Raw genomic sequence first — 25,206 nt, forward strand, 5'->3', positions numbered from 1 at the left:
TTATTAATGTTACAATGTAAACAGGTATAATAAAGAGGCAGTGGCATTGCAATTCATTTCAAAGATAATTTAAAAACTTTTTTTCTAAATCATGGGCTATATGCATTTGATTTTATTGAACAGGTCTGATGTTCACAAACTATTGGAGCAGAAAATATTTTGATAGGGTATATTTATAGACTACCTGACTGTTATGTTGAAAACTACCATATAATTAACAATATAATAAGTAATGCAAAAAAGAATATTGACTGAAACAAATACTCAAAACAATACTTAAATAAAACGGTGAACAGAGTGTTTTTTTTTATAGACAACTTGAATAACAATTACATTAAACAGTTTGTATACAAAGTAACATTTTAAATTAAAATCTTTAGACTAACATGTTGGATTTAATTCTATCCAACAATTGTCAAAATTTGCGTGACTTGCAAATGCATTAACAATTGGGCAAAATAAAATGATTGTATTATTTATAAAGATTAAAAATTAATAACACAAATCAGCAAGAACTAAAATATAATGGAGAAGTATAAAATATAATGGAGAAGCATTCAAGTAAGCTGATAGTGATAATTTAAAACTTATATATATAACTAAAACTATAACTTTTTTGATGTTGAGTTTTAATTTAGATAATATTATTACAATTGGCAAATCTTTCAAAAAAATGACGAATTATTTAATACTTTTATAATAAAGAAACCATTGGTTCAAAGTAATTTCTGGTTTTATCCTAACATTGCAAAATAAATTTAAAAAGATGATCAAATGAATATGAAATGATTTAGTAGGATGATACTAAGATCTATAAAAAAATTAATATAGGAAAAACAAACATTAAATGAAATCAAAGCAACTCTAAAATTTTATTCATATGTTAAAAGTAAACATAGAACATCCCCAAAATACAATTAAAAAGAGACAACAACATTCATTACAATTTCCAAGAAATTTTAAAAAATACTTTTCAGATTACATTTTAAAAATGCATTGACTGCAAAACTTCTGTTTTTTTTGTTTTGTTTTATTTTTTGTTAATTCACCTCCCCAAGGCCCACAAAGCCACTACAGACGAGGAGGCTACTTAATTGTGGTTATAACCCTCTCTCAACTCTATAACTCCGAAACACGAAACTTGACGAACAAGGCCGCTGCGCGGAAAAACAAGTTGAGCGCGGTACTACCAGGAACGTGGTGGGGATTGAACTCAGAACCTCTTGCTTATGAAGCGAGCACTCCACTTATATACACCACTTCCACATATATACTGTAATGATAAGGCAATAAATCAATGAAATTAAACTAGATAAATCAATAAAATTTTTGTGTAAATTTCTTATTTCTTAGTTAATTTTTATATTCTTTGTCTATTACTGACTTCCGTATTTACATTTATCATATTATACTTTTTACATTATTTTCTCAAGCAACTTATTATCATTAATTTTCAATATAAAAAAAATAACTTTAAATAAATTTAATAAACTTACAGATTTAGACCTTCTTGTATAATAAAGTTTATTATTTTGTATTACAAACCATCTCCTTAAAATACAACAGTACTATAAATTAGTGACATTTGTTTCTTTTTCTTTAAAAACAACACTTTTAAATTATTTTTATTAAAAAAAGGCAAATTATTATTATTATTATTATTATTATTATTATTACTATTATTATCTTTAAAATACCTATATAATATATTAAATTATATTGATAACATTAAAACAACAAAGCATAAAAAAATGCAGATAATCTAATATTTAATGACAATTATTTAATTTGTTATAAAAATATATATTATTAACAATTAGGTGATAGTGATATTGATAGTGATATTGCATATGTGTGTGAAAAAGGTTTAATTACACCCATAGTTAGAATACAATGCTTATTTTACAATAAAGAAACCTCTCTTTCCAAGATTTGTAAAGAAAAAATACATAAGGAATCTCCTTAAAGTAGTGCCTGCCCAGCCTTCAAGAGGATAACAAATTTTAAAAAGTTAAAAATTAATAGTTAATATGTACTAAAAAATAAGCAACACCTATTAAATAATAATATGGATATACCTATGTGTATAACTTGATGTGTATTCAAAATAATGAATATAACTTGATATGTACTAAACATAATGAACCTAACTTGATGTGTATTAACCATAAATAAACTGAGTTATTTTCTTTGTGATTTGTTACAAATATATTTTCAATATAATACTTATTATAAGCTTTGCAGTGTATACTATACAGTATTAATTACTATTAATTATAGTTATATACTATACAGTATTTAATTGTATACTATATAATTAATATTTTAAAAAAACTAAATGAACCCAAAATACATATATTGTGAACCAAGAAACAGATAATCTTGTTTTCCACAAAATCAATATGTATTTAGATTTGATATTTATTAAATTAGAATTGATATTTCTTTGAACAAATTAGGTACCTACCTGTAAATATGAAGTACACAAAAATTATGTTAACAAACCTGTGCCAGTTCTTGAACGCATTACTTGATTTTTTGAATAAATACCCATCTAAGACAACTTCACTAAAAAGTTTTAAAACTTTATTATAAACAAACAAGATTTCTATATATTTTTACAAAACAACTTAAAGTTAACTATTTAGAGAAGTAATAAAACAATATATTGCTGATTGCATTGTTAATAAAAAAAATATATTGCAGATTGCATTTTTCATAACACAATGTTGCTGATTGCATTGTTAATTAAACAATATATTGCTAATTACATTAATAATAACAATATATTGCTGATTGCATTGTTAATAACGTATTATATTGCTGATTGCACTGTAAATAAAAAAATATATTGCTGATTGCATTGATAATAACAAAATGTAAATAAGACCCAACAATAACTAAAAAAAAGCAAAATCAAAGAAAAACATAAAAAAAAATTTTTTAGATATAAGTTTTTATTGCCTTGGTAAAGTAGAAAAAAGGCATTGTTTAAGATTTAGTAAATTAGTATCTATTTTAATTTATTCATTATTTCTTATTAACTATAAACCATTTAGTTATTGTCAGCAACAACAGCAACAAGCAATAAAAAACAGTAACAAGCAACAACAGTAACAAGCAACAACAACAGCAACAAGCACCAAAAACAGTAACAAGCTACAACAACAATAACAAGCAACAACAACAGTAATAAGCAACAACAGCAGTAACAAGTAATAACAACAAAAACAATTCTTTTCAAAACAACTTGTTAAAGTTCTTAATAAAACAAAAATAAAAAAAAGATTTTAAAATATTAAACATGATATCACTATGCTTATCTAAACACTCATTTATAGTTGTGTGTGTGTGTGTCTGTGTGTGTGTCTATATATATATATATATATATATATATATATATATATATATATATATATATATATATATATATATATATATATATATATATATATATATATATATATTTAATTGGTAAAAAAAGTCATGTTCGGTTATATATTATTTTTATCATTTAATAGTGATACTTTGGCTTATATAGTATAAGCCATTATGATAATGGCTTATACTATATAAGTCGAAATATCACTATTAAATAATAAAAATAATATATAACCGAACATGATGTTTTTTATCAATCAAAATATAAAATATATTAGCGATGTCATTTAAATAATATATATATAGATATATATACAGGGCTCGAAATAAGCGCCGGATATCAGACATTGTCTGGTTCTTGTCTGGTAAAAAACGACATCTATCGGTCATTTTGTGCGACCCATAATTTATGTGCATTCATTTTCTAATCATTTTAGTTGTTCCAAAATTACTAATAAATTTAGTATTGTATATAAACATTTTTTTATTTTCTATACAAAACAAAATTGAAGTTGAACTCACGGCAACGTTAATAAAATAAGTCATTTTTTTGAGTTAATTCATTTTTTAATAAAAATAGGTGCCAAAGCATTACATTTTTTTGAATTAAGTAGTCTCGTTTGTATCATTTATTAAAACGTTGCAATTAGTTAATATTTTAAAATTATAGTTTAGTATTTTATTTGTTTTTTTTGCCCGATGGTTTTTATAAATTTCAAACAAATATTTTAGCTTTAAAAACCCCTTATTTAAAAATTTTAATGTAATTTAATAAAGTTATAATTAAACTTAATGTATTTTAGTTACAGAATGTAACCAAAATACATTAAATTATCAAATACATAGATTACTTTGTAAATATATCAAATATTTACTCTGTAAATATTTAATATGTTTACATAGTAATTTATGTATTTGATAATTTTGTATTTTTATTATACATTTTTATTATATATTTAATTATAAATTTAATAATTACATAGTTTATGTATTGTTATGAACTTAATATTCTGATTGTTGGGTTCAACTGACTAAGGCATATAAATTTTTAATGCTTAATATATTTTTAATATAAACCAACGATATTTATAAACAACTGGCAACTATCCGTAACTAAAATACATAACTTAAGTATTCCCTTAATACCAAGATAATTGTTGTAAGAAAAACCCATTCAAAATACCTTGAAAAAAGATGTCATCGTGTGACATTAATTTACAAATATTTGTACTAAATACCAAAAGTTTATGACACACTCCTTAATTTATAGATAAAATATCTACAAATTATCATCAAAATGTGCATCAAGGACCATTATATGTATATATGATTTATATGATTTTATGATTTGTTATATGGTTTTGCTTTTTGTTCTGTTCGTAGCTTCGTAGGTATTTGCTCTTGTGATGTGATATCGCTCCTTTTAGAGTTGTTTATGTTTTCTTCAGTCTCGTTAGAAACTTGGCAGCTAATTTCCAACAGATAAAGCATCTGAACCGGTCTTTCCACTATTTGATTATTTCTCGTTGTTAATTTAGCACCTTGAATTATAATGTCTCCTTCTATAAGTTTAGTAACTATACCAATTTTCCACTCACCTCAATTCTTTTCTTTCCCTTTAAGTAAAAAAATCTCTCCCACTGCTATGACTTTTCAATTATATTCTTTGTGTTGATGATTTTCTTGTAGTGATTTTAAGTACTCGCTTGTCCATCTTTTCCACGCTAAGTTTTTGCATTTTGTGATATACTTCACTGCTCGTGTCATTGTATTTTTGTTAAACTCTTGATCATTGTCATCTTCTGTATTTTTGAAAGGGATAGTAATACCTTTACCAAGTAGTATCACGTTTGGTGTTAAAATTAGAAGATGAATATCGTTTTCAATGTATCCTAATGGTCAGTTATTCAATGTATTCTCAATATCTATCAAAACCTCTTTATCTAGTTTGAAAGTTAGGCGAAGTCTTCCAGTAGCTTTGTGTAACGATCGTTTCACCAAACCTACCATTCTTCCAAAGAAGCCTTAAAGTATCATCAATCAGGTCTCATAACAAACCAAGAACTTTTGAATAACATTAATGGTGTTCATTGGGGGTTACTTCATTATAGTTCTCTCCTGGATCATTTGTTTCCAATACGGGAAAATTTGAATTCCTCTTGTGAAGGTCAAATCCTCCCTTTTTGAGTAAATGCATTGCTGTTAGCTTCAAATTTTTAACATATTCCATATCAATCCCTTCAGTGATTATGTCATTAACGTATATGATCTTGTTGATTAATTGAATTTCATTCTCTTGATGTGGGTAATGCATTTCATATGTCAATAAATGTTGTTTGATTACTCCCCCAAGTTTAAAGGGACTAGATGTACATCCAAACAGGATTCGAGTGAACCGCAGAGTTATAACTTCTTTACTTTTTAAGTCATATATCCAATAGAAATGGAAGACATCACGACCTTTGGTATCAACCCTTATTTGTAAAGGTTGTAACGGAGGACCAATATGCAAACAATCATTAAGTGAGGGTCATCCATGCTCTTTAGCAGAAGCATCAAACACAATCCTTAGCTTAGTTGTTTCGGAAACTTCTTTTATCACCGTTCGATGAGGCATATAGAATATCCTCTTTCCAGTTGGTTTGATTGGTGCATACTCAATAATTCCATCCTTGAGTTGTTCTTGAATAATATCATTGTATTTGATAAAATTATTTGGTTTCTTTTCCAGATTTTTTAGTAAATTGTGTAACCTGGAGATGCACCCTTCTGAATAAGATGCTAGAGTTGAACATTCTTCTTTCCATGGTAATCCAGTGTTATAAAAACCAGTTGAGTCTTGTTTTAATTGTTCTTTAAACTTTTTATATACTTTATTTTGATTTCCTTCGCTTTGGTCTAGCAGACCAAGTACATCCAAGCTGTATAATTCTTTGTAGCAAATGGTTGACTTTGTAAAGTATAAGCAGTCCAAAGTAACTTGTCAGGGACCCATAATTGTCCAACCAAATACGGTTTCTTCTGCAATAGCTTCTCCGTTGTTTCCAGTCCTAAAGCCTTTTAACTTAATTCTTGCAATCTCCCCAGCACCAATAATAAGATGAATTTTATGATCATCATAGTTATCTTCATTGTCAAAATGCAATTCATCTAAGTGTTTGTACTTCTTTAAGACGGATATCATCGGATTTTGTAGCACTGTAAGCATAGTTCATTCCAACTTGTAAAGTTTAATATCAAGGCTGCTGCATTCATTAGTTGAGTGTTGCGTCATGTTGAACAACGGAAGATTTTGGAGAACTGAGCCAGTCATTGTTTCCATGTTTTTTGCTTCCTATTTGTTTGATTTTTAGATACTTGATTAGCGTAGATGAAGCATAGGAACTACCAGCTCAAGTGTCCAAGAGTGCTCTCACATATTCACCAACCTTCACAACAATTGTTGGATGAATAGTTTGTTCTTTGTATCAAACCATAAAGATACCCTTTTTTGATTCATTTTTATTAACATCAGTGCATATAGATAAATGATATCTTCCTTTGCAATGATAGCAAGAATGCTTAAGGAATTGTTTTCTTTGCTGAGTCGATTGGATTTTCGTACATTTGTGACTACAGTATTTTGTGAACTGCAATAAGCACACAATTTTTATTTCGTTATGTCGAAAACATTTTTCCATTTGATGTTTGTGCAATTAACGTGAGGTTTTGTAGTTTTCGTTTTCTTTTCTGATAATATTACTTGGTCGCCAAATAGATAATTTTGAATTTCGTAGTGTATAGTCACGTAGTGCTTTGATCAGCTGTTCAAAACCCCACTCCTACCAATTTGGATCAGTTTAAATAATATCTGATTTAACAGGACCAAGTTTGTTGAGAGTTTCATATACCAGTATTTCTGCTGTTTCCAATTTGTTTAATGTTTTTAATGAGTTCACACTGACGTTTAATTTTCTGTAAAACTGATACATTTGATCCACATTGGTATTTTTTATGAAGGGAAGGTCCATAATATCACAACCTTGTTGACGAATAATTTTAGAAATGATTCCATATTTTTGTTTCAACACCATTTTTGCTTTTTCATAATCACTTGCATTAAAAAGAAGTCCAGCAATTTCTTCTTTTAGAATGGTTGATAAGAGTTTGCATAGATATGTCAATTTCAGTGCTGGACTGTTGCCAGAATTGTACCCAGTCAAGAACGGTGCCATCAAACTTTGAAATTTGTAGTCTGGGAAGTTATTGCTTTAAAGTCGTTTGTATGTGTACTATGCATGCTTTGAGTTGCTTTTTGTTTTACGCAAACAATTTCTTCCTGCATTATCCTCTTTTTTGTAATGTCTCTTTCTATGCGGTGTTCTTCTAATAAAGTAAGAATATTGCTTTGATGTTTGATTAAATTGTTTTGTTGTTCGTACCAGTGTCTCCATTGTCAGCATTATCTTCATTTCTTTTTAATTCTTCTATGTTTTGGATCAAGTTGAAAGTTGCCAACAACTTAGCAATGATAGTTGATTCCAATTGCTCCAATAAGTGTGTATTGTTAATGTTCAATGCCATGCGTACTTCTAAACCAAGTCGCTCAACTTTTGATATTGTTAGTTCCAATTTTCTTGTCAGTGTTGCGATAGGATTTTCGCGATGCTAAGGAGGCATTTTAACTTTTGTTGTAGGTTTCCTTAGTCAGTAGATAACTTGTTAAAGTGTTCAGTAGATTCAAAATGTCCTGGTAGGGTCACCACTTTGTATCATGAAATTAATACTCTGTTGCGTTTAACTGACTAAGGCATATCAATTTTTAACGTTTTTAATATAAACCAATGATATTTATACACAATTGGCAATTATCCGTAACTAAAATATGTTACTTAAGTATTCCCTTGATACCAAGATAATTGCCATAACAAAAACCCTTTCAAAATACTGTGAAAAAAGCAAAATCGCGTGACATTTTTTAATTTACAAATATTCGTACTAAATATTAAAAGTTTATGACAGTATTTAATATATTTACGTAATAATTTATGTATTTAATTATTTACAAAGCATTTCGCATAGTATAGTAGTTTTAAAAAAACGTCATATAAATATATTTTCTTTTTCAAATTTTAGTTTTTTGAACTTTGCTTTTTTCTTTTTCTTTAAAATTTTCTTTTTGTTAGATAATTTATCATATAAATTGCATGGTCAAGTTGTAAAAACAAAAAATTTTATGCGTGGTCAAGAATGGCGTTTGATTGCACTCTTTAAATTTTTATCGGACATGTCCAGCAAACTAGAGTCTATTGGACAAATTGTCCAGTACAAAAAAGTTCATTATTTCGAGCCATATATATATATATATATATATATATATGGCTCGAAATATATATATATATATATATATATATATATATATATATATATATATATATATATATATATATATATATATATATATATATATATATATATATATATATATATATGTATAATAATACTTATTTAAAATAAAATAAATCGACTAAAAGTCAATTTAGTCGAAGTATGGGAACAATTTATTTTTTTGAAATAAATAGTATTAAAAATAATAAAAAAATTTATATTTCCTTTCTTTTTTTAACAATATTATTTAAATGATAATGGAGCAAAACAGTATATAAGAAGGGCTGCTTTGACAATGGGACAATCTAGTTCTAGAGCTCAATGATTTAGAGACCGTCTTAAATACTTGCTGTCACTGTGTCACAAAATGGCTTGTAATTTGAACTTTTTTTTTATGAGAAAAACCTTCTGGGGTATGATTGTACAAGTATGTAGGAGTACATTAGAGTTGGTAATGAAATCTTTTATCATCGTCTGTGAAAGAAAAATCGATTTGAAAATTTTGATTTTTTGGCCCATTGCACAGTGATTTAGAAACACTTGAAACTTGGCCAAAATATAGTTTTTTGAGTAGCGAAATTTAAACAATTTTTTTAGCTAACTATTTTCTGCAGTTTCTTATATTTCTAACGGTATAAAAAAATAAATACTGAAATAACAGATTTAATTGTTATTTTTTGTTTGAAAATGACCGAAAACAGCTCTTATCTATCGTTAAAATTTTATTATTAAAACTTAATTTTCTCCTTAAATACAAAACCTTTCATTTTAATTTTCATTGTATACAAAGATAATAGATAAATTTATCTTAATTTATAAAAAAAATGTAAATATGTATTGATACATCTTATAAAAAATGCATTTAAAAAATGTAATTTTATGAGTTTAAACTGATTTTCATAGTCCTAGGACTTTTTATCTTAGACTTCCTTTGCAAAGCCAATTCTTTTTTTAAAGAGAGTTTGTATCATTCTGTTAGAAACTAAAAAATTAGCTGCCCCAACTTGCCCCATTTTCAAATAATGTGGTTTTAAAAAGCTGATTTAATAAAAAAATTAATGATGTAAAAGCTAATACAACATATATATATATATAAATATATATATATATATATAAATATATATATATATATATATATATATATATATATATATATATATATATATATATATATATATATATATATATATATATATATAAGGGTGTTTCATTTCCGACAAATTTTCGAAAACGATTACGTTACATGCATAACGGGGTAAATAATGTGCCAAAAAAAAGTCTGAAAAATTTTCAAAATTTTAAAATGTCATCTAGAGGTTGCCATCTTGAAAAAACAGCGTTTTTTACACTTTTTTCAACTTTAAACTTGAAAAACTTAAAAAATAATTAAATTTATGTTACGTTACTGGGTGTATATATTAAAGGTTATTATATGAACATTTGGTGAAATTTTCAGAAAAATTGGTTAATGTCTAGAGGTCACCGTATTAAAATATAAAGCTAAAAAACTTGTTATTTTTTTAAATCTTAAAAAAAATTTAACTGGGCTATTTTTAGGCTTCAGCTTTTCTAAGAATAATAATTAATAAAGAAGATATTAGTAACATACAAAATACTATAAAGTATTAATTAGTTTTGATTTCGAATCGAATGGATTTTGCTTTCTGTGTTGTTCGACAACTTGCAAAATAAATTGTCGTTGTTCTTCATTTTGTGCACACTCACGGAAATCACCAATAAGTTTTATTCCTCTTTCGGCGCAATCATTTGTTACCTCTAATTGTTTAACAAAATCGTCTGCAGTTCGATAATCTTGGAAGAATTTCCACTCTTGTGGATTCATCTGGAGCCATTCCTGGTTGTTTATTAGTCCTAATAAATCAAAAAGAAGCCACGACCGTGGTCCAATTAAAAAATAAATAACGGTTGAAGAACTTAATGTCGGAAATTTTGGTTTCCCAATTAAAAATGTTTTTGGTCTTGGGGTAGAAAAAAGTTTCTTTGCCATTATTGTTCTGGTAAATTCTGACAATTTTTCATCAAATAAAGATAGAATAACAAGCTCTTCTGATAAATATCAAAGGTGACGGTTAATCGATGAAATCACAGCGGTTGCGATATCTGAATCTTCTTCTTGATACCAGTTCATTGCAAAAAAAAATTTGAAGTCATCAACTGGAGCAAATACGGAAATCCTCGAGCGGAGAAATTGCATCGAATAAAAAAGACTAATAAACTTAGCCATTAGGTGGATCATAATTTGCTCATTATTGGACATAATAAATTTATTAGATAAGAGTTCCATTTTTAAAATATATATGGAATGTGACATAAATCTGGCATTGTGAATTGCACCTGGTTTGTAAATTTTGAATATTCTTTCCATTGATAGTTTCCCCCCAAGGTAGATAATAGTTAATTCAATTAACTCAAGATAATCTTCTCGCGGAAATATTTTCTCTTCGAGGCATTGGTAAGCCCATTTCAGAACTAAACTTGCTTGATTAAATATTTCTGATTTAATATCAGTAGGCCATTTAAAAAAATTCACTTTTGAGTAATCAATATCAATTCTAGAAAATTCGGCTCTGAAACGTTGAAAAATAGGTTCATCTGGACTTTTGCTACCTCCTCTTAATGCGGTAAATGCATGTTTAATGTGTAGCTCATTATGATGATGGCGACATGCGAGCCATAGAAGAGGTCTCTTTAACTCAATTTCAATTAAAGTTGCTGCTCCTTTTTTATTACCTGTGTTGCTTGCTGTTGTATCAAAGCATATACCAACAATGTTTTCCAAAATGTTCCAATCTTGCGCAAGTTTCACGACCTCGTCACATTGAGTTTTACCTGTCGAATCTTTAATCAAAGGTACACCAATAAGTTTCGGCCTGCAAATAAAACTTAAGTTTCTTTGAATACAAAAATAAAAAATATACATAGGATTTATATAAATAAATAAATAAGTACCCGTTAAGAGATCCGCTAATAAGAACTGCTACACGTTCTTCATTATGAGCTATGTCTAAATGAAAAAGCTTCGAATCCCAGTGCAAAATGGCCTTTTTAGGTTTGTTTATCTCCCAGTCAGCTTTAATTGACAGAACAATATCCTTTCGCGCATTTTGTCTTTGACGATGCACAGTTGATACTGACATAGAAATTTCATTAAGTTTGCCTCCGCTTTTGCAGATGATAGTGGATTGAAATAGAAGTTGTTGGCGAACTGATAAACAACATCGATCAGCCACAGATGCCGTTACTTCTGAGAGCTTCTTTGATGATATCTCTAGTGAATTTGTTAAAGGCACCTTTCTTTTCTTTAGTGGAAAAGGAGTAAACTCTGTATCTTTTTGATCTTCTTCGTCAGCACTTTCAACTATTTCACTGACATCAAAGGCACTCGATTTTTGATCTTCGGTTGAACTTCTCCGAAAATCTATGCTTAGTCTATCTTCTCGACGTTCTAAAAATTTTGAAACACCTAGATCGATGCTACCTGTCATATGATACTTTCTGCTACTCTTTTGATCTTCATAAAATGCCCAATCTTCTTTCCATTTTGGTCTACGTGATACTAATAACTGTTCATATGCATTTACTGATGAAATGTCGCAAAGTTTCTCAAGTTCATTACAAAATGTGACAATTTTTTCTTTTCCAGCTTTAACATCTCGACTTGCATGATCAATTTTTTTTATTTTCACTATTTCCACAAACAATTTGGTAAGCAATGAAAGACAAGAGTTATCTGAACGAACTGGTACTCCAGCTTTTTCCCAAACTTCCTTAAGCTCACCAAGAAAAAGTTTAAAAATATCTCTTGCAGAAGTGTCACCTTTTGAATAAAAATGTAAATGAGAGTATCTACCCAAAACATGTTTTTTTTGTTGGTAGACGACTGAAACTTGATAATTTATTGGATTCAGGGTAACCAATTAACCAATCTTGATTATTTTTTCTTAGGTTCATCGTTACAATAAAATATTCGCTTTTCCAACTAGTTTTAAAATTGTTTTAATATTTCAATTTTGCTAATTGAAATAAGAACGAATTTTTTAAAATAAATTTATGAAATTTATATACATACGTCCAGATGTTTATTTTGCAAACTATTTAATCACGCAACAACTTTTAGTGGTCAATTATGCTCAAAACATAAATTATGCATTTTATTTAAGGTGAAAGCATTTAAGCAATTATTCAGCAAAAAAATATGTTGAAAAAATAAAACTTTATAATTCGACGACCTCTAGACATTTACCAATTTTTCTGAAAGTTTCACCAAATGTTCATATAATAACCTTTAATATATACACCAAGTAACGTAACATAAATTTAATTATTTTTTAAGTTTTTCAAGTTTACAGTTGAAAAAAGTGTAAAAAACGCTGTTTTTTCAAGATGGCAACCTCTAGATGACATTTTAAAATTTTGAAAATTTTTCAGACTTTTTTTTGGCACATTATTTACCCCGTTATGCATGTAACGTAATCATTTTCGAAAATTTGTCGGAAATGAAACACCCTAATATATATATATATATGTTTTTGGTCATTTTCAAACAAAAATTAACAATTAAATCTATTATTTCAGTACTTATTTTTTTATATCGTTAGAAGTATAAGAAACTGTAGAAAATAGTTAGCTAATAACATTGTTTAAATTTCACTACTCAAAAAACTATATTTTGGCCAAATTTCAAGTGTTTCTAAATCACTGTGCATTGGCAAGATTATTCATCAAATTTCATTTGATGAATAATCTTGCAAATGGGCCGAAAAATTTATTTTTTTACATAAAAATTGTTTACTTTTGTCACATAAGTTACTAACAAAGATAAACAACTTGTTTAAGTAAGAGTTCCTAGGTCCTTTATTAATTTTAAAATTCCGGGAAAGGCCTGCAAACGGTTTTATTGTGTTTTTTGAGCAAAATAAAAGTGCAAAATTATTCAAAATGCCAAATCAAGCAAAAACTCATGATGACAACAGAAAATTCTTAGTTTAAAAAAGCTTACAGGCAACTGACTGACTTAATGATTAAACACTATAAAGAAGTTTTTGGTCAAGCTTTTAACTTTGAAGATCAAAGAGTCCCAATTAGTATCTGTGAAAACTGTTCAGTAGGCCTAGGAAAAAAGAGACAATGGTGAAGATGTTCAACTTCCCTCACTGACTACCAAAACATAAAGATTCGTCCTGCAACAAGAGAATCACTATGTGATTGCATGATTTGTTATGTGGGAAAAGCCAAGTTTGGAAGTCCTCAGCCAATTGGAAAAACAAACACTACCAGTCACCTGAGAGAACAGCAATGATTGGAAGAGGGATTCCACATAATTGAACAAAAGGAATGGTTTGACAGAACTTGCTTGAAGTTGCAGCAAAAGACATAAAAGCAGCAATTATAGTTTTTTTTATAACTAATAAGGTTCCTTCACCCCGTGGCACTGTGTCTTAGTCAAGGAATAAGAAGACATCTTTAAGTTAATCCAGGTGAAAAATATTTTTTTTTAGTCATAAATGCCTAATATACTTTTGTTTTAGTGATTTTTATTACAACAAGAAAACTTTATAAGAAATTGTGTTATGTTGATGAAAACTTTTTTTTCAGGGCCATCAAGACAAAAAGAACTTTTTCCAGCAGCTACATCCACCTTGACTGCTCAACAACATTTACAAGATCAAAACCAGACTGGGCTTTCAAACACTTATCAAAGTAGCTTCCTAGCGAGTAGTTACAACTTTAGGGAAAATTTTGAGTCTCTTGGAAAGAATCTTTCTGACTTGATTGTCACCTCAGAAATTTCAGACACATCCAAACGTCTATTGGGGAATAATCCAAACATCTATTAGTGTACTGCAAAGATGTTGAAGCTCTAGGAATCACTTTAGTTCAGATCTGAGGTCCTCAGTCAAATAAACTTATCAAGGTGAGAATTGATGGAGGATGGGGGGTTCCTGAGAGTATCTCTTGGGGTTCTTGACTTAGAACCAAATGCTTCTCCCCCCACTAAGAAACTTCTCTTCAAGGACTCAGGAGTGAAGCATCAACTTCAGATGGCTATCACAGAAAACCACTCTGAAAATTATGGCAATATAAAGCAGATCATGAAAAATTGTGCCTTTAGAGATCACACTCAAGTGTTCGCCCTTGTACCTGATGTGACATTGAGTCTAAGAATTTTCATCAGAGTGGTGAGCTCCAAACATTTGGCTACATTCAAACTGAAAGCTTTCCAAGCAGCAGGTGCTAAAACAAAAAGTCAGAGATTTTCAGAATGTTGTACAGTTTTTTCAAAATTTTTAGAATGTTCTGCAGCAATAAGTCAGTTATTAAGTTACATAAAGGAACACTCATTTTGGGCTTCACTCCACCCATGGAACTTCATTTGCTTCTTGGTGTTGTTAATCACCTCTTCACGGGTCTGTCTGCATTGGAAAAATGCATCCGAGGGGCCAAAAATGATGAACTTTCAACAACAACCTTTTCGCGAAGCGCAGTTTGCAGACAATTAGTGCAGAAATTATTTTACGAAATGTTGACCTGCTTTAACAACTTGCGGAAAAGCATGCTTGTTTTTAAAGCATTTCCATTCCTTGACAGATTCAGAAAGTTTGATGCAGTTGTTCATGACACCATTAGAAATGTTCCTCAAAGACAACTATCGCATCTTCATTGAAGAATTTAAGGATTCCTAGCTTAAGCTTTCAAACACGAGTGTCACTGCCAAATTGCATGCTGTTTTGATATAACACAGTTTATTGATCGCCATAACCATTTACAGGGCATCTGTTAAAAGCAAGCAACAGAATCACTCCATTATGACTTCAACCATCACTGGCAACGCTTCAAAAGGCTCAGTAATCATCCAGACTACACAAAGAATCTTCTAAACTGTTTGATTAACTAAAATAGCAAGTATTTCTTTTAACTTTTTTGTAGAGAATACTGTATTATAACATGCAAATTGTAGAAAATACCCCTTCAACATCAATTTTTAAGAACTAAATTTAATAAGAGTAATCCTTTTTTTTTTAAGTTGCTTGATCTGTTAAGCAGGAATCTGATTTTTTTTAATTTTCTGTAGAAATTAAATGCTTTTCATTTGTTGTTGTTTCTAAGTTGTAAGTATACTGCTTATTTATCGAATAAATATGTTAGAAAAAGTTTCAAATGTTTTCAATAAAAAATGTAACTTAGTTCAGAGCAATAAAATTGAAAATTCAAATCAATTTTTCTTTTATGGATGATGATGAAAGATTTCAAAACCAACTCTAATGTACTCCTACATTCTTGTAATATAATATGCCCTAAGGTTTTTCTCTGGAAAAGAGGTTTGAATTAAAAGTCATTTCGTGACACAATGGCTATATTTCAAAAAGTCATTACAATCATGTGTACAATGTGATTGTATAGATGACATTTAGATTTCGGAGCTTCACAATTTAGTTTTGCCTTGGGCAAGCTTGGAGTGGCCCTGGAGAGTAAACAAAAAACTAGGTAATAGTTATAATAGTACATACCATTGTTATTAAATGAACAAGCAAAAACTAAAGATTGAAAAGTTAAACTAATGAAAAGATATAAGGATTTTAAGATTTTTACTCGAATAAAGCGACTTTAAGTCAATTAGTAATCCATACTCAATTTAATTGACTATTTGATTTTTTAAAGTCGACTAATTTCGACTTTCGACTAGTTGACTTTTAGTCAATTTAGTGGAAGTTGATAACAACACTAAAACTTTTGTTCAAGAGTAATGAAAATAGGTTTTTTTCTAATTATCAAAACAGGTCACCTAAAACATGAAATTTTTAAAATGGTTAATGGTATATAAGAAGTATTTGCAGGCAGTAGAATTGCGATTTTCTGAGAAGCCTAGAATTTTCTTGAATCTTATTGGACTTTCAAGAATTTTCTAGACTGTTCTGGATGTTCTTAGAAATCTCTGGAACTTTCTAGAATTTTCTGGAGTCTTTTAGAAGTTTATGGAAATTAGCAAGATTTAGAATGGCAATATTTATATATGAATTTGTTCTCACCAGATGCCAGTCAAACAATATAGAAGTACAATAGCAATTATATTTAATATTATTGCCTTTTAGTAATATATTCAAGTATTATCTTCAATCAAAATGTCCTATAAGAAAAGTGCCTCTGTTATTAAAAGAAACAAGACAACCTGGATGAAATACCTTTTATCATTATATGAGTCTTTAGGAAAAGAAGAACTGTTCCACTAGAAGAACAATCACTGAAAAATAACAGCAGGATACCATTTAAAACTTAAATTGTTCTAAATTGAAAACGAAATTAAATTTTCTACATTTATCAATTCAAGTCATACCGGCAAAACTGAATCAGTGCTAAAGATGTATGATATATGTGTAAAACAAAGCAAATATGATCCATTGAATGAAGTTTTAGACATCACAAAGATAAATAAACCATAAAGATAGTGAATGGCTCAGCAGTGAAGATAAAAGATTGTATCATCTTCAGATGAAGAGCAAAAGACAGGTCAGGACAACCAGGAATGGTGCTAGTTCAAAAACTATCTAAATAAAGAAAAATGTACTTGAAGCCTACTTCAACAACATTAACAGCAACAGCAACTATGTCAGCTTCTGAATCTGAGTCTGAGGCAAGATAGCAAGAGTCTGAAGATTCAGAACAGTCCACAAGTACAGAAAAACCAAAACTGCAACCAAATTAGTAACATCTTCAAGGTTATCAACCAGCAAAGCAGCAACCATTTTTGACAGTTATCTTAAGATGGGATCCAACATTCAGAAACCTTTACAGTCTGGTATATTCAGATCAACTATTAAAGTAGCTGTTAAACTTAAAGAAGAAGTAAAGAAAACACTGTATTTAGAAAGCTGGTCACTGCAATTTAATGTATTAGTCACCAAGAATATCAAGTGTTAGTGTTGAAGAATAAACAAAGAGAAGTTACAAGCACAAGATCTACCAGACAAAGTTGAAGAATGAACAAAGTTAAGTTACAAGCACAAGATCTACCAGACAGAAAAGCAAATACTGTTGTTAAACTATAACAGGTATTTTAGGTGAATACAATTTGTGTAAGAGAATAAAGATGATTGGAGGGAACAATATGAATGTAAACACTGAAAAAAGGAATGGGATTGTCAGTTAAAAAGACATTTACTGAAAAGAAACTGGAAGAACCACAATTCATTGGTTGTCAAAATCATGCTCTTGACCAAGTTTAGGGTATTTAATATTGGGCAACAACATGTGGCTCAATTTTGAATATACGAAAGTGTTAAACTCAGTACAAAATTTTATCCATTTGCATATATGGCAAATTCGAATTTCGGGTTTGTGGGTGACCTTTTTTAACAAGAAAATCAAATGTTTTTTTTTTCATTACTTTTGTACAAATATTCAGTGATTTATGACCCAAGAACATGGAGAAACAAAAAAATCATAACCTTAAAGTTTCAAAGTTTTGTTTATAAAGCTTTGGGCTTTTCTGTTGTTGCACAAAAACTTATAACTATATCATAATAAAAACATAGGTATGTGCAACCCCTACCTACCATAAAAAATAACTAACATTTCTTTCTGCTTTAGTATACATTCTTTAAACTCAGTTCCACATATGCCTATTGGTAAAAAGAGCAATTTATTGGACAAGGGCATTTATCCCATTTATTGAGAACTACTCATTGATGGGACAAAGAAATTATTGAATAAGACAAATATAAAAGATTAAAAAATGTAAAGAGGTCAGTAGTAAGTTTCGAGTAAGTCAAACAGTAAAGGTTGTTTCTACCATTAGGGATGCTAAAAAAGCTTTGCATATGGTATACATGTACGCAATAGGAGCACCATGAGAAATTTTTATTTAAAGAGATTTTACTTGAATTAATTGATTTTTATTAACAATTAGATTGCGTTGGTATTGCAAATGATAACAATTCATCTATGGAATTTACATTTAACTAAAATAATTTCAAACTATTATAATTAAATAGAAACAGTGCTTGTTAGATTTGTAACTAAATTTTTATTTACAAATCTAACAAATTTTTATTTTAAAAATTACGCAATGAATTTCATTTAAAATAGAATATATGATTTTTTTAAGTAAAAGAAAATAGTGAAGAGTAAAAACTTGATATATTTCTATAAGTTAATTATTAGATCCATAAGTTAATTATTAGTTCCATAAGTTAATTATTAGTTCCATAAGTTAATTATTAGTTCCATAAGTTAATTATTAGTTCCATAAGTTAATTATTAGTTCCATAAGTTAATTATTAGTTCCATAAGTTAATTATTAGTTCCATAAGTTAATTATTAGTTCCATAAGTTAATTATTAGTTCCATAAGTTAATTATTAGTTCCATAAGTTAATTATTAGTATATATAATTATTAGTAATTATAAGTATTTATTAAGGATCAAGTGCACTTTAAAAAACTCAACAATAAAGCAACTTAGATAAAAAATTTTATGTGTTTAACTAACACACTAAAAACAACTTCTCGGAAAATACTACATAATAAAAATTAAATATTAAAAGTAGTGTGAAATATAGTAACAGTTCACCCAACTCGCGAGTTATTTATGTAATTCACACTCATAATAACACTTCTGGCTGTTACTATTACAACTACCACATATCCACCATTGACAAATAAAACACTGAATCCAACAGGCCTAACAAAATTTTTTCGGTTGCATTTGCTTATTTTAAAAGTATTATGTTGTTATTAGCTGGTAGGCGCATTTTTTACAGTTGACACAAATCAAAATGTCAAAAATCTACAATTTCCTGTTTCTTTCACTTCTCAAAAGTCAATTTTTCTTTTTTGTTTTTTTGAGTTATTTTTACCAGTTTCAACATTTTTTTCTTAGTTACTGTTTTTTCTGAAGTTTTAGTTAATATAGCACTTTTACAACACTATATGATATGAAATTATAACACTAACACTATATGATATGAAATCACTTTCCCCAAATAACTGTCTATTGATATTTAATGTCAGATAATTTTAGGGGTTGGTTTATATCTTGTCGATCTCAACATCTTGGTTTCTGAAAATTTTAGTCTATACAGTATTTTGATCAAAAACAACTAAAACAAAAGATATTTATTCCTTGTTTAAATCACATGTGTTTTACATTAACAATTTTGTATATAACCTCAGACGGTATACCTATTATAGAATTTTATAAAAACACCAGATACATAAACCCAGAATCTAAAATGGAATTAAAAGGCAAATACAGCAATATGTCCATCCATAAAATTATTATGGAAACAAATGAATATTCCAAAATATTCAAATCAAAATCATGTTATCATGATTTCATTATATATATATATATATATATATATATATATATATATATATATATATATATATATATATATATATATATATATATATATATATATATATATATATATATATATATATATATATATATATATCTTTTTGTTAAGAAAATAAAGTAATTTTAAATAATATGATTTATAATGAAATTTAAATAACTCTGAGGGACATCACCCTCCAATGAAGAAGGAGGGGGGAAGGGGTAAATCCCTGATAATCAGGTGGGGAGGGGGAGCCAGTGACATGCCCCTTTCTATATAAAGATTATTAATGCTTAGTTCTGATACTAATTTTCATAATTTGGCCTAAATATGAAGAATAAACCAGCATCAGTTACACATAGTTATGTGTCACTTTAAGTAAAAATCTATTTTTTTCGACACTTTCTCCAGATCATGTGGAATAAAAACCACCATATTTATTTTCGATCCTACCCTACTATTAATAACTAGTCTATAATATACCAAATAAAAGAAAAGTTGGCTTTCTGAGTTGATTTTAAAGGCCCCCACCAGACTTTTAAAGTTTGATATATTTTATAAACAAATTGGACTGTTGGGGACCCCTAAAATTATCTGACATCAAAATTTTCGGACTTAAAATTATTTTTATATTGGTGGTCAACCATTCCAGATAGGACCAGGATCAATTTAATGGTCGAACATCAGACATTGTCTGGCTAAAACCTCAGATTGCCTAATCAATTTACAAAGTAATCAGACATTTTGACTGATGGAAATTAAATTCCACAAAATGAAGCTTGGAATGAAGTACGATCAAATGCTATTGGTGACCACGCAAATAATTTTTTTTTGTTTATAACTTGACCACAACTGTTTAGATGTTTTCATGATTTAAAGTTTAAATCATTAAAACATATAAACAGTAGTTTAGTTTTTTCAATTTTTTTTCCTAGTTTCGCTCGTAAAACGCGCCCGTAAACGGTATTTTCAAACGTTCTAGGCGCGATAAACAACGCTCGTTCAGCTTATAACGAGAGTATAAAATAACTCTCGTCCAATAGTTCAAGAATATTTTTTTTTATTTTTATAAAATATTTAAATAAAAAATTTTTTATTAAAGATATTCTGTTATCAAACAACTGATATAAAAAAATATAAAAAGCACAACGTCGTTCTCTTTTGCACTAAACTAATGAATGAGCAGTTTAAAGTTGTTAATCGTCACTAACTTCAATAATGGAATGTGCATGTGGAAACACAATGTGAATACAAAAATGCGCAAATAAATTAAGAATAGAAAATTAGAAAACCATTATAAGAAAATTAAAACTGCGGAGTATTTTTAATCTTGTGAAAATATCAAGTAAAATTTATTTGATTTATTGTTTGTAATATTCCACACATCGTTTATAATAAAAATAAATATTAATAATAGAGTAATTTTTAAAACTAGTTTTTGTTCATAGCATAGATTTTTTATTAACTATTATTTATTTTAACTCAAATTTAAAACGATTCTGTTGTTTAGAATGTTCGCAATTAAGGACATTCGAAAAGAAAACTAAGTAATGATGTCAATATTTATTAAATGAAAAGTTATTATTCTTATTTACTATTATTTCAAATTATTCTTGTGTTATATTTTTAAGATAAAAAAACGTAATTTAAAAAAGAAATTTTAGAAAAAAATTAAATAATTAATTTGAATAAAAAATATCAAGAAATATAAAAACCATTAACCGTTAATTAAGTTTACAGAGTAACATTTTAAAATACATATATCAAAACAACGAAGCAAAACTAAATTATACTTCAATACTAAATCAATAAGAAGTTGCGTATTTGTTTGATATTATTTATAACATAAATAGTTAAAAATAAAATCGCGATCTGACAATATACAAGAAGTTTGGAAGTATAAAAATCTCTTTCGTTGAAGTAGTTTCATAAGTGTGATACTAATTCAAATATTTTTTGACGAAAAAACTATGTAACAAATAAAAAAAGATATAAAAAAGAAAAAGCTTTTTATGAGTATCGCCTTTAGCAATTTTCATAATCGCGCTCGCCGACGTTATGTCTAGCGCACATAATCACGCCCGATGAAAACATATTCTAATTTTATGACCGCGATATAACATGCTTGACGATTTTCTTCATCACAAGCCCTGCACTGCAAAAAGAAATGTTAACCTAAACTTAAACTAGGAAAAAAATACGAAAAAGAAAATAAATTAGCTATAAAATAAAAATGAAAAACTTGAAGTTTAAATTACTTTTTGTTACATTTTTAATAGGATTTGAAAAAAATTACTTTAAAATTTATCTTTTAAATTGTTTAATTAAAGTTTCGCAAAATGCTTTTACAAATTACTTCTATTGATTGTTTGATAAATGAACAAATTTTATTTAAATGGTTAAAAAAGTGAAGTTAAATTATTGAAAAGAAAAAAATTTAATATTTTTAAGTTGTATAAACATTTTTTTCAAAAAAGTCCAAAAAAAATTGTTTAAAAAAATAACGTAGTCATTTTAAAATCGTAATTTTTAATAACTTCATGCTTTTATTAGAAAGTCAGGCTTTAAAAAAGAAACTTTTAAACAATTCTTTGCAAAACTAGAAACAAAAAAAATAAAGCAATTAAATCATGGGAAGATTAAATTTAACTTATTCATAATTTAAAGTAACTTAAAAAAATAATCTTTTAAAAGATTTTTAGAAAGATATGGAAAAATAGTTTCAAATGTTTCAATTTATCATAAAAAATACATACCTACTAAAAAAAATTAAATATAACATTCAATTTACACAAAATGCATTTATTTTAAACGATCATTTTGATAAATCTTTAATTTTATTTAAAGCCTTTGTATAAAATAAAAACTTTTAAAAAAATCAATGATTAAAAGTTATTCGTAACATAAAAACAGTCTTTGTCAAATTGCAAAAAAAAAAAAAAAAAAAAAAAGCAATGTCAGTTACAGCGTGAAAATTTAAGTTAATCTAAAAAAACATACAATAGTAAATTAAAACTAATAAAAAACAAAAAATCTGTGATAAAATATTCTAAATATGGAGAAAAGAAACTACAACTTCACTAGACTATCGTTAAATAAACTGAATGTATATTGAATGCAATTGAGCAGCAAACAAATAAGTCTTTTTATTGGTTAATTTTATGTTTCTTAAGACAATAAGCACATAAAAAACATAAAGCATTGTTTCATCATTTAACCTTGACCTTAGTTTAGTGACAAACAGACCACTTGCAGAAAATGACCTTTCAGCCTCCACACTTGTTACTTGGATTGACTTCAAAACTGTGTGCAACAAATCTAAGTTGCTTGTTCGTTTTTTTGTTAGCTCAAATACTGCCATTTCTTTGAGCATTAGTTAGGAAGTTAATTCTATATTTTGTTTCTTTGGTGAAACCCCTTTGACTGTCTCTCTGATGGAGAACTTGAGCTCTTCTGACCAGGAAGTAAATTGTTGTACTTGTTCCTTACTAGTTTCATTATCTGACAAATTTTCCTCATCTATTGACTCAATTCTCTTTTGCTCAAACAAACGATTAAACAAACTTGATGCAGTAGTAGCAATTGCATTTCTTTTTGGCATGGAATTTTTGAAAATGTCATGAGTTGCTCCATTAATAATATCAGGATAATTCAGATATTTAACTAAGTTTACTAATACAGCATTCCTCCTCTCAGTGACTCTTTAAGTAAATGAGTCAACCAGCTCTTGACTAAAGGTGTTTTCCTGGCTTTTTAGCTGCTTTAAAATGAACTTCAGAATGCCATCCGATGAGAGCAAGTTCGAATCTCTTCTGCAAAGTGCTTCAGCACCAACCTTGATTGGTTCTAAAGCATTTACTAGATTTTGTAAGGTGGTAAATTCAGACTCAGAAATCATAATATCACTTGAAAACTCAATCAGTAACATTTGAACACATTTCTTAAGGGTAAAAAATCTTGAAATCATATCTAGTAAGCTGTTCCAATGTGTCTTACAGTCTAAGATTAGCTGCAGCTCTTTTCCAAACTCAGACTGGACATGCTTTTGCAGAATCATGTCATTTTTAACTGTAGACTTTCGAAACAATCTGACACATTTTCTGACCTTGTTGATGAGTTCTGTGACATCCTCCCTGATCATTCGAAGATATATGCACATGTTTCTGCTGAAACTTCTAATTCTAATTCCTCCTTCCTCATCGCTGTCATCATCTTCTTTATCCTCTTCTAGAACAATGACTTGCTCAGGTGTGCCATTATCTTCTTTCCTAGACTGCCTATACAGAACATCACAGACAACCAAGTGGATTCCATGTGCAAGGCAGAGCTAATTATCTGGTAAAATTGAGCTACAAAATTTTTTTATTACAGCAGCTCCGTCTGTGGTTACTGCAACAATGTCACAGGCAAAATGTAGCCTAAATTCTTTCAGTTTCTTGTTAACAACTACACAACATTTCTCTGCTGGCATAGACCCATGTACCCTGATCATTCCAAGGTTCTAATAATCATTAGAACATTTATGTTCATATATCTTCTGTTTCTGGAAGAAGTATATTCATCAAAGGTTAAGCTAAGTTTGTGACCAACAAGCTTCTTTTCTGCAAATTGCTGCTATGTTTTCTTGATATCTTCATAATGTTTCATCAGCAGAGCCTTAATCGATTTAGCACCTTTGGGCAATTTATATCCTTGTGTCTCTAGAGCTGTTCTCAAACATTTACTAGTTGAGAAAATACAAAAGGGCAGCCCATCACATGAAATAAGCTCAGTCAAAACAACATCAACAGGATCCTTTGTCTTAAAAAATGAATCAATGGGTTTGATGACTTTGAGTTTCCTCTCAGGAGTAACAACAGCAGCAAACATGTTGTGCTTTGTCCTCAAGTGGTCTTTGTCCTCATGGAGCTTGTGGTTCCTCTTTTGCACTTAATTTCTTGGTCGCAGAACTATATATATCCAAAGATATATATCCAAAAACCAGTTATGAAAATAACATTTTTGGTTTTCGATTTTCCAAAAATTTTACGGTTTCCGGTATATGGTTTTCCCTAATGTAAATGTTATTATTTCAAATAAATTGTGGTTTTCATGGTTGTC

The 25,206-nt window shown here is 28.4% G+C and overlaps 1 protein-coding gene across 1 annotated transcript in view; it reads right to left on the reverse strand.

Moving 5' to 3' along the window:
* Positions 1–25,206, reverse strand: part of LOC101237809 (arf-GAP with coiled-coil, ANK repeat and PH domain-containing protein 2) — a 102,560-nt gene that overhangs the window by 35,289 nt on the left and 42,065 nt on the right. The window contains exons 13-14 of the mRNA XM_065816311.1: positions 2,506–2,568; positions 1,497–1,551 (exon numbers count right to left, since the gene is read on the reverse strand). Coding sequence (XP_065672383.1) covers positions 1,497–1,551; positions 2,506–2,568 — 118 coding nt within the window. The remainder of the gene's footprint in view (positions 1–1,496; positions 1,552–2,505; positions 2,569–25,206) is intronic.

Source organism: Hydra vulgaris, chromosome 13 (assembly GCF_038396675.1).
Source record: "Hydra vulgaris chromosome 13, alternate assembly HydraT2T_AEP".
Lineage (NCBI taxonomy): Eukaryota > Metazoa > Cnidaria > Hydrozoa > Anthoathecata > Hydridae > Hydra > Hydra vulgaris.